The sequence below is a fragment of the Heptranchias perlo genome, chromosome 18 (assembly GCF_035084215.1).
Source record: "Heptranchias perlo isolate sHepPer1 chromosome 18, sHepPer1.hap1, whole genome shotgun sequence".
NCBI lineage: Eukaryota > Metazoa > Chordata > Chondrichthyes > Hexanchiformes > Hexanchidae > Heptranchias > Heptranchias perlo.
Genome location: NC_090342.1, coordinates 22,187,888 through 22,200,082, shown reverse-complemented (window position 1 = coordinate 22,200,082; position 12,195 = coordinate 22,187,888). Strand labels below are relative to the sequence as shown.

At 37.4% G+C, this 12,195-nt stretch overlaps 1 protein-coding gene across 1 annotated transcript; it reads left to right on the top strand.

Moving 5' to 3' along the window:
• Positions 1–3,647: 3,647 nt before the first annotated feature.
• wnt16 (wingless-type MMTV integration site family, member 16) lies at positions 3,648–12,148 on the top strand. The gene is made up of 4 exons (XM_067999516.1): positions 3,648–3,981; positions 4,080–4,306; positions 6,168–6,463; positions 8,707–12,148. The coding sequence occupies exons 1-4, from the start codon at positions 3,887–3,889 to the stop codon at positions 9,169–9,171; spliced, it is 1,083 nt and encodes a 360-aa protein (XP_067855617.1). The 5' UTR covers positions 3,648–3,886; the 3' UTR covers positions 9,172–12,148.
• Positions 12,149–12,195: the final 47 nt, after the last annotated feature.

Sequence of the window (12,195 nt, the reverse complement as noted above, 5' to 3'; positions counted from 1 at the left end):
CAAGCATACGCCAAATGTCTTTCTTTGTATTACTATTATAAAATTGATTTAATTCCATTTGTAGAGCAGATTACTCAATGGTAGCGTGTCATGAAAACAATAATCTGTAGTTCTGCAATAAAATATTCTTCTTTGCCCTAGTGCTAATATTGGTCTGGGCAGCAAAGAGTTAAACTGATTCATGTTTTCTTAAATGCATAGAATGATAAACGTACTCTAAACGTCAGATCCCCATGATAAGCGAAGTTACTACAGTACTACCTAACATTTACAGCACAGGTAGTTATTTAGATTACCCATCAAACGTTTAAAAATACAATATTAGAATTTAGAATTGCTATTCTAAGAATTACACTTCTGAACGTTTCCTTTTCTATTGGTCTTAACCACCAATATTCAAATTTACTAGAAAATAATAGAATAATAGATTGTGCTCGGTTCAAGTTCAGTATTTTGATACGTTACGTTTGCCTATGTTTTTAAAGTTCTTCAAATTAATTGATGTAATTTATTAAGGAGCTATCTAGAACTTGGCTGGTTTTGAATATTAGCTCATCGGTATCAAAGGTTCGGTAAACATTTACAGAACAACTATTTCTGGAAATCAAACCTGTGTTGTATAAATAATTTAAACCTTAGACGCAACAAAACAGTAAGATTACATTGACATCTAGTAATGTTTGATGGTTCTTTTATCGTATATGATTCATATGCATGCTTCAAATATATGGTGTGATATACCAGACTTTATAATTCGAATTACCTTACTGCTACAACAGGAACACAACTTCTGCAACTAAAACTTTTCGATATAAAAACAGAAATGCATAATTCTGGAAGTCTGATAAATGCATGCAGTTTTTTCACTTCGAGTTACTGCTTTAACTAAATATGTATAATTGATATAATGTAGTACTTATCCAAGACGAAAGCAAATTGTACTCTTTTTGAGAACACAAACTCTCCTTTTCAATATATTGTAGTGAAAAACAATCAAATCGGCTGGTTTGCTAAAGCAAATAGGTGTTCTTAAAGGGATGATTAAATTACACAGATAACACTTTCTGCAGTTGGAAATACAGAAGTGAAAAGGTATTAGAATATAACTAAGACTATCCATGATGTTAAAAGAATATAATATAATAAACAATATGAATATTGTATTGGTGGTTGCTACCTACCGTATTCAGATTTTACGTCCGTTTTCAAACACTACCCTCCCTCTCTCCCCCACATCCACCCCTCCCCCAATTATGTAAATCTTCCTAATTTTGTATTAAACTAATTTTGAGACTTCGCTTGAAGTAACAGAGTGTCTCACTCCTCTTATGGCTCTTATCATATTTTCTGATGCAAATATTTCAACAATTAAGAGATTTCACTGAGAAATTCGAAATGTACTCGAAGCAAATGCACTACAGCTTGGAGTCAATGACCGCCCTTAGTCAACCACAACCACAATAAAGGCTCTTAGTACAATTGACCCCAATAAACCTGTAGGAACTATGGTAGATATGGAAGACTATTTGCTTCTGACCAACCATTTATCCGCCATGCTAACGTGTTATAAAACAAAATCATCTAACTGCAGTGTGTGCGCGCATGCAACAAGCCATATTTTTGTTTTCCTATCTTACTTAAATCGAGATGAACTGAAACGTACAATTTGTTAATCCCGGGTTACGCAATTTCAGCAGAGAAAATCAAACCTTAATAACATAAACTCAGTTTTACCAAACGAGGAACGTTAAGAAATGTTATGGTGAAGTGTGTTCAAAATGTAAAACATCACAAATAATCTCCACTGCCTACGATATCACGCTTTGTATAAATGTTAGCTCACTCATGTTGAGTAGCAACTGACTCACTTTGGCAGAATGTTTCATGCTGACTAAGTACGTCTCCGTGCAACTGCTTCGGTGAGGCAAGTGATTAATTAGACGTAGAGAGATTTGACAAGAAATCGGGACAACGCTGGAAACATTCGATACATCACGGAAACAGATAAACGACATGGTCACCGAAAAGAGGTTTGGATTAAAAATCGCAAGTCGTTTATACAAATATTCAATAAGAAATTCCGCTTACCTAATATATGCAAATAGATTTCTCAAGCTTAGAACTACTTATTGCTTAAATGTGCGGTGACGGCATAGCTCAATGGGTCCATCAACTTGATTGAAGGGTAAGTATTTATATTCCAATTGCCGTGTGGAAGAGTCAAAGGGAATATCACAAACTTATATGTAATTTCAAATCCATCGGCTTTACAAACTTTCAGTATGCGCAACTAATACAAATACTGTTGTACAAATTGAAGCAAAGGATTGATAATGGGCATTAAAATAGATGTTACACTATCAATACCTTAAACGAGCTAACACTGTAGAAATCTGATTACATCGTAGTACACTTTTTCGCCAGTTTAAATACCACATTATTAGCATTTACGTTCAAATGATAATTCAGATTTTAGATCACAGCGATCACTTTAGTAAGCACTACGTTTAATGTTTATGTTTATTAAATTGCTACGTCGATACAATTAGTAAAACTACTATTTGCAAAGTAAATGCATCAAATACAATGTCATTCTGTCTTTGAAGTAATAATTCACTTCATAAATAGAAGCAAGTTTTCCAGGCAAAATCGTTTTGGAAAACTCTAGTTAAAATGAAATCAGGATGTTTTGTAGAAACGTTCTAGATTCTACCTCCCATCTTTTGCATATTATATATAGGTATTCCAAACTTTCTATATATTGGTTGAGATGAAGATTATCTTAATAACATTTACGAAATATATTTCCAATAAAGAGCTACAAATGGATAGATCATACGACTAAAATAATCGTGTGCTATTTAAAAGCTGAAATATCATTCTACACTCAAGGGGTTAAAAAGAACGCTTCCAACAATCCAGTCAGTTTAACATTAAGAAAACACTTCTTGCACATTGTACCAACACTGTCACCCGTGTCCAAATTCATTAGTACTACACTAACTGTACACTTCAGGAATGAATGGAGTATTTTTTCAAAGCATTTTCTACATAATCATTGACATTTTCGTCTAGAAATTATATGAGACTACATTAAATCTTCTTAAACAGCACATCATTTTCGACAAACTTTTGGATGGCACTTATTGCAGCCTGTATTGAGATTCCGCCTTTTAAACTGGAACTACATATACTGAGTTGGCTGACGATTCTTAGTCAGTGAAACAGTGCTGTCGAGGTAGTGTGTGTGGCTTCTGGTAAAAATATTTTAGTAAGAAAAGTACGGTGTGTATTGTGCAGAACGAGAACACATTAACACGTCTGTGATCTCATTCATAATTTAAGAATATCAACAATGATTTCAACTGTAATTGAACTTGCGATGTTCTATCAAACGGTTCGATACCACACGCACCAGAACTGAGGCTCCCTCGTGGTCGGTTAACACTGAGGGGATAAACTATATGGAACTCTATTTGTTAAGCGTAGTGATGTCACAGGACAACCAACCAATCGTTACAGTTGTGCTGTCTTGGGTCTTTCATGTTAAATGTACGTTTGCCCAATGGGAAGTGTACATGGGCGGGGACTAGGGGATTGGCAGACACGGGCAACACAACGCCAAATCGAATTCGTCCTTTCGCAAGGATTTGCTCCAAATGTTATCTCTCTGTGTGACTTTGTTATTCTCCATCTCTTTCAAACGCTGACTCCCCAGCTCTCCGAGTCACAATCCTGTTTTGTAAAACTTCACAGGATTACAGCATGGATAGTGTGGTCATTCTAAAGGATAATCCCCTTAAATTTGCAACAATCTGGGCCGATTTTCAATTACATTAACAACCGTGACACCTTCGCGTGGCAAAAGATAATAAATGATTCCGTCATGGAGAGAGAGACTTCTTTTGGATTATGTCGGTGTTGTGTGTTATTCGCGGTAATTCTAACAGTCTTCCCCTACTACTGTCAAGCAAATTGGATGTAAGTAAACCTTAGTCATTGAAAGAGTTAGATTTCGTTTATATTTGTGAAGCACTGTTTATTTGGTAGTGATATGCGTTTCTATATACTCATGACAGGTGGCTAGGATCCACAGCCAGTGGAGTTACGGAGAAGATGGGTTGTCTAGGTTTGCCTCTTTCAAACAAGCAGAAAGATCTGTGTAAAAGAAAACCCAATCTTTTGCCGACCATTAAAGAAGGAGCACGCATTGGTATCTACGAGTGCCAAAGTCAGTTCAAACACGAGAGGTGGAACTGCTCTATTACAAATGACTACTCTGTGTTTGGCTACGAGCTAACCAGTGGTAAGTCAACAGTACAAATATATACTTGTAATACTGATCTCTGATCCAGGTGTAAAGACATGTTTCAGAATTCTAAGTAGAAGAGCACGAAATCGTTGGTTCTGATAATTAAATGGAAAATATTAACCATGTAAAATAACATGTGGAACAAACTGTTTAATATCATAAATTGTACAAAAGCAAAAATTAAATATTTCTAATTATCGTTTAAATATCCCATACCAACGTTATATAGAATACAGCAGCTGTTAAGTTTTAAACCGAAACTCCTGTCTTAATTCTATTTGACTATATTCTTAGGGTAGTGTACTACCTTGAAATACTAACTCGACTGTCTCATGAAACCGCAAGTAAGTGATTCTGTTTAGAGAACAGCTGCAACGGGCTGTTATGCAGGTCATTATGTAGCTTGATCAGAATGTCCCCATGTGGTTTCTGTTAACTTTCGCAACAAGCTTTTTAACCCTGATCAAGTGTCCGTATTGTTATGCTAAACGTTTCAGAACATGAAAAAACAATTTTGTAAGGAAGCTGAAGGAAACAGTTCAAGGGAATTTTAAATGAAAATAAACGGGTACTTTTTTTTTAATACAGAAACTGGAAAAGCAGCAAGTACAGTATTAAACCAAAACCTGCAGACATTTTATATGACACTACTCTTTTTTAAATTAACGATGTAATTTATTTGCATAACGAACTTTTTTGTTTTTTTCTGTAAGGTGCAATTGCCGAATTATATTAAAATTTACTTTAGTGTACTTTATAAGTATAAACTGCCTTCATTTTAAAATCACCGCTAATATTTTAAAACACAAATTATTACTTGCAACTTACATAAATAGTATAATGAATTTAACTTTTAATACAATAGAGAAACGTGGCTTTTAAGGCAATCGAGGCAGTTTCGGACAGATAACAAGCGGTGGAGTTGGTTAAAACTGTCTTCTAAGCTTGCTAAGTTACACCAAAAAAAACAGACTGCCTTTCCTACCGTTCATAATCTCGCTAAAGGCTGCATTTATGTGCGCGGTTCAGTGCGCAGCCCGCAGCTGGGGAAAGCGAATAATGAACATTCACGTGAAGTGTTTGATCCGTATCATTGTACAGCATTGTGTGTGCAGTTTGCACAGGAAGTAACTAGACCATATTTCAGTAAAATGGAAATTAAGATCTGCAGGCTACTAGTCAAGGTCTTTAGTACCTGCCGCCCACTTGCTGTCTTACCTTTCAAATGTAAACCAGAACCATAAAGCAAGCCGATAAGAGTTTATCATTTGTTAAATATTCATTCAGGAAAACACGGTAACCTACTCACCCAACATGTGTATTGTAATGAGAGTCTTTGGTTCACAGACTGTGGTTCGCGCCTCTTTGCTTGGTTGGTGAAATGTTGGCACTTGGTGCTTGGCTCCAGACTGGCGCCGCAGTGCGCGGGAATGGACGGATGGCCAGTTTCGGGCTTGTGCCAGCAGTGGCCAGTTAGATTTCTGTAGCAACTTCTAAAGTTTTGTAGCAAAATAGACCAGCTACTTCATTAGGAATGTATCGAAAAATATATTATAGGTTTTTGTTTGAAAAACTGATACTTTCAAAGCTTATCGAGTGTCTTTTTTCTAAACGTTATATTTAATTCTCAGTATGGAGGAAGTTATCTGTACACCTACCGGCTCCTGCAATGTGCAAATGTTACAATAACCATGCACTGGTCGTTTGAACCCTGTAAAACTCACGTGACAATTTCTTAGGTTCCATTGGTGATTTATAATATGTTTTAATATGTATTATTAGAGAGGCGCCGAGGGAAGCTACTCCCCACAGTAACGACTAGCTTGTCTTTCTCCGCCCCCTCCCCTCCGTGCAGGTACTAAGGAGAGTGGCTTCATACAGGCGGTGATGGCGGCGGGGCTCGTGCATTCGGTGACGCGCGCGTGCAGCGCGGGAAACCTGACCGAGTGCTCGTGCGACAGGAGCCTGCAGAGCGGCGGTTCCGCCAACGAGGGCTGGCATTGGGGCGGCTGTTCGGACGACATCCAGTACGGCATGGTGCTCAGCAGGAAGTTCATCGACTCGACGGACAAGATCTCGGTCGGCGAAATAGGAGGAGAGAAAGAAACCCGCGCAACCATGATCCTGCATAACAACGAGGCCGGCCGGCAGGTAGGTAGGGGGACCCAGGCTCGCCAAACCACTGGGAGTTTAATGACCTGCAGTTAAATGGCACCAATGAAACTTATGCAGTCGACGTCCCATCTATCAATAAAGGTACACAGGAAAAGAACACACTTGTTATCTGATGAAAGGCACCATTTCCTAAAGTGTACATATTTTAACTCCTGTGTTGGTACCAGACATAGGAATTCACACTGTTGTGTTCTGCCCTGAGGCAGGTCCTACCTCAAGTCTCACACTGGAGATCCTTGAGCCACTTACGAGGGAAGAGTAGGTGAGGTGGTTTCCTGTTGGATTCCTCAAGGTTTTTTTTTAATCTTAGGAGTATCTTCTCCTAGGTCGGCTGCAACCAAGGCTAAAGAACCCCACCAACCCTTTATTAAGAGGGGCACCCGCACCCATCAGATGCAAGTTAGCCCACTATTCAGAGCCTGCGCTCCTGTCTCCTCTTGCTGTCTGAAATGGGGCCCCGAAGTAACCCTTCTGACTCACAGACAGGAGTACTACCACTGAGCCAGTAGTCACTCCATCCAGACTCAAGTAGCCCGTTGGCTGTCAACCCAGTATTTAGAGACCATATTCTAGTCTCCACTCGCCAGGGCTGTCTGGAATGAGGCTGGAACCCTTCACCGTCTGACTCAGAGGTGGGAATGTTACCACTAAGCCAAAGGCTCACTTAAAATTCATGCTATAGTTACTAGACTAAATTGAATGGGTTTAACAGGCTCCCACGCCATCTGGATGCTATATTTGTAAAGCCTGAAATGTTGCAGGCACCATTCAGAGAGTATTAGCTACTTGAGATCTTTATCCCTACTGATATCTGCACGATGTATTTTAAAGAATGCAGGGTTATGGCACAAAATTGGTAGGACTTAATGTATTGAGACTATAATTTGCATCTCACTTCTCACCCCGGAAAATACTGACAAGAATTCAAATTGATCTTATTAGGCATCACACGTTGAGACTATGTGCATCTATTCCTTAATTATATCTACAATTCATTAGTCTTTTCATAGGTCTGTTTTTCTTGCTTCAATTGACATACAATCTCTAGTTAATGTTTACAAGAGAACAGTTTGGAATCTTACATGCTTATGAATTTAATAAGAGGAATGGTCTGTTTTGTTCATACTTTACAGTTCTAATTGTAATAATCATAATTGTACCAATGATAATATGACCTGAGGTCTCCTGTTTAGGGTGTAGTTAGTATCACTTTCGTAAAACAGTGTAAGTGCCCCAATGCCAGTATAACTGGGGTGTCAGGTCCTGATCTGACTCCAGAGCACATTATGGATATATTCACACTGACTATAATGTTGTACAAAGCGCTTCTGCTTGGCATTGATCCTGCAGTTCTAATGTAAATTCAGCCGGAATCTATATTCAGGGCCTAACTTGCACATTGGAGTCAAAAGGAGTGACATTTCCTGATGGGATTTCGGGTCATTTGTGGTGTTGAAACCTGATTTACACTCCACAAATTTAGCGTTGACATAAGGCTAAAAGGTATTCCATTGCAATAAACTTGCATGTGAATGCACCTAAAGCCAAGTCAAGCCTCTAGAAGGCAATTTCACAGCGCCTTGAGTTTGCATAGACTACACGATAATCCCAGCTAAGTGCAAAGCCACATTTTACAATTTTATAAAATCACTTTCCAATGTTAGGAGGAAGCAGACCCTCTCGCTCTTATGTTAAAAAATAAACACTCAGACGGAGCTCTGAGTACACGTCAAAGAACACATAAGAAGTGTTCTTTTGTGGCGGAGCATCGTGGGCCACAGTCAGCAGTATAACTCCAAAGATGCCTGTGCTTCGAGGTATAACCGCAGCCTGAAAGTACTGAAAATATATGAGTGCTTAGCTTCTCTAGTTGATTTTAACAGTTTTCGAAAGATTCAAAATACAAGAATGGGATTCATTGCCTAGTCCATTACATTGAACTGTGACATAAACGCAACGTATATCCAATATACTGTTACACAGAAGACAATTCCAACGAGTTTCTATTCTAAAGCTTGCTTAATGTCTTATGTTTGGACCAGCAAATATTATTTCATGATTATTCCCTGGTGGTACTTAATTGTCTAATGTATATTTGAATTAAACTGTTTTGTTAGTCTGTTTTTGTTAACCTGATTTAAGACCAGGATTCAGACATATGTGTGCAAACTACAGATGATCAGTAAGAGAGCTAACTATCTCTTTGGTGGCTCCTACAGGCAGTGTCCAAATTGATGTCTGTGAACTGCCGTTGTCACGGAGTGTCCGGCTCGTGTGCTGTGAAGACTTGTTGGAAGACTATGTCTTCCTTCGACAAAATCGGCCAATTCCTAAAAGAGAAATACGAGCACAGCGTCCAGATCCTGGACAGGTCAAAGAAAAAGGTTCGCCGGAAAGACAAAGAGCAGCGGAAAGTGCCAGTGAACAGGGAGGACCTGGTGCACATTAAAAAGTCGCCCAATTATTGTGTGGAGGATAAGACCGCGGGGATCCACGGGACCCGGGGGCGGCAATGTAACCGCACCTCGTCGGCCGCCGACGGCTGCAACCTGCTGTGCTGCGGGCGGGGATATAACACGCACGTGGTGCGGCATGTGGAGCGATGCGACTGCAAGTTCGTGTGGTGCTGTTACGTGCGCTGTCGGAGATGCGAGACCATGACCGACGTGCACACCTGTAAGTAGCTGCAAGACATCGCGAAAGAGTGCACAGCCGAATAGACACAGAATAAGAGTAGCTCGGAGAAGCTTTGGGGCGAAGGAGCGTACTATTGCAGAGTCAAGTGAGCTTATTAGTCTTAATGAGCAGTTGACGTATTACATAGCTGAGTAAGCAGAATTACAAAAAAATACGGATGGACGGGACATTCGCTTCAGAAGAAAATATATCACTGCGATTTGTATCAACGAACAAACCTGGATGGCCAAAAAGGACAAGGTCATTTTGTTCAAAAAGACAGTAACCACTGTTATTAAAATAATTATTACGTGGTCCCGCAGACTACAGAATATTATAAGCCCTCCACAAATATAAAAAGAACAACAAGAAAATCCAGAGGAACAGGAAGAATATTGAAATCTTATAGTAGCAGCATCTTAACAGAGGAAGTTTAAATAGTATAAGTACTATATACTAACATTCCAAAATGAAAGTATGAAAATGTTGTATTTTTATAGGGGACAATAGCATAACTAATATAAAATGGCTGTAAAACTTAAAATTTGTTCTAGGGTTTAACAAGAAAAAAATAAAAACTGAAAAAAGCATTCATCGTCTGCAAGCCATGGTATGATATTTACCTCTGGAGGATAAAATCTTCCAAATTACTGACCATTCACTGATGGAAATGAAAACACAACATACTCTGTGACAACACTGTATTTCAGTTGCATGGCAACTTTGTATCAAAAATTATATTACTTACAAAGTAAAATAATTTAACTTACTATGGTGTGTTCTAAAAGAATGGCATCTCATACTTTTGGAAAATATATGTACAGAGAACTTTAGTTTTGGACGACAAACATGATACTAACTGCTTATATCTGTAAATATTGTTTAACTTATGCAAAATATGTATAAAAATGTCAGTCATAATCTCACTGTACAATTTGTAGATTGTCACTAATCTTGTATTTGTGGTGCTTGCTCTCATATGTATAAAGAAATGCAGTAGTGAATTGATAGCATTTAGAACTGTCTATTTTGCCTTGCCTTTTTCTGCAGAATACTGATAAATTTCAGTATTAGAGTTTCAGTGATTCAGGTACACAGATATCTTGCAGGAAATATTTTCTTTTGCGAACTGGAATACAATAAATAATATTTTGTTTTTGTTGAAACAAATACATTTACTTTTAAAAGTTACCTTAAAAGAAACTAGGCTTGTATGTAACATTTTACCTAACTCCTCTTAAAACTCTAGTTTGAGTGTGGGGCAGTGATTTGTGAAAAATAGCAAGCTAGCGAAAAATACCACAAGTCCATTTTTTAAAAGAAGGAATTTTAGTTAAATCATGACCTTGGGGTTAAAAGTCTTGGCCTGTTTTATACAGCTTGATGTAAAGATGAACAATAACAGGCAAAATAATCCACTCAGAGTCCACATTTGTCTTGTCAGTGAATTTAGTAGATGTTAGTGTGACAGTCACTGGTCTTTCAGTTTGCATAATTTGTTCTGATGATTATGATGCACTGCCAGAATAACATCTCTAAGTCTCTACAATGTCAGTGTACTAGAGTATAATAAATCTATAACACATATTGTATAGTAAATAGCTAGAAAGTAATGGAAAGAAGAAAAAATCTTATATTGAAGTTCTTGCCATCTGCTTCTGTGCATTTTAGGTTGTAAATCATTGTCATGGGTAGTGTCCTTTGTCCTTCATCATGCCGCTTCAGTCTTGCAATTATCCATTCAGTATCTCCCACCCTTGTAAAATGGCACAAAAAGGAACATTTTAAACACTGCATTATAATATATAAAAAATAATCTTTCAATGATTATAATTGGATTTGGTATCTATCTGATTGTCAATAAGAAGTACTGTTATCTGTCCTTTCAAACCGGGAATTGTCAAATTGGAATGATCCTAGAAGCATTCTCACCAAAATCAAAACAAAATTTTCCCTTAGAACTACCAAAGTAGCAATTAATAACACATAAATACCAGTGTTACAATTTCTCAGAGAAAGGGAGATGTATAGCAAACAGGATGAAATGCCACACACAGCTGAATGAGTATGTAACATCAGTCTGAATTTGTATTTAAATATTTAGGAGATAATGGAACATCTGTTATAGATCTCTTGTAATAAACATTTTCCTGCATTCCAATGGATTTTTCTATTGGAGCTTAATAAGCTTTGCCAAAGTTAAACTCATGTAAAAACTATGTTGATCGTGATGAGCTTGTAATAAGAATTGATTGTATCATATCAAATATCAAATACTAACTGTAACTTTTTAAAAGACTATATGAAGTATTTGCTAAAAATAGTAAACACTTTGTGGGGGCTGAGGGGAAAAAATCTCTGATTGAACTATAAGCAAATTGATTCCATTGACACCAGTATTATTGAGTAGATAAGCTGCCCCACAACACTCCAGTTGTCAGTTCCTCTGAAATTCATAAATGCAGGGATCCATGGAGGAGCTTGATAAATAGGATTATTTTGATATGGTGTGGACTCCCCCAAAACACTAATTGCATGAGAGTTATGTGGAAGCAAGTGCACAGTATTCTTTCTATCCCTATGCTACAGTTACTTTTCATTATGAATAATAAATAGTTTTTGTAATTTTAAGTTATTGCTTTACTAATTTTTCTAATTGTAGTTGCAGTGTTTATATTATGATCTGTTGTATTAGTGAAATTATTGTGTCTCCGTCTGCTTTACAATTGCTTTCCTCCCAAAACAGCACCAACTCCATCAGGTGTTTTGTGCAATATTAGTATTTCTGCTGCAAATTTGTTTCCTAGTGACAGTTTGTTTCTAGAGAGTTCAATTTGTTGTAATGCAGACGTTACCCAAATTGTAGAAATAATAAACCAATATGTTCTTTTTCCAGTAATGCGTAATATATGTCTCTTAAAAGAAAGAATAATTCTTTGTAAAGTTAGTGAAGATACCACTAAAACATTTGTAATAAAAGCAACCTAAAAACAAAATAAAAGCAATTTTGACATAAATAATTAACAAAATTC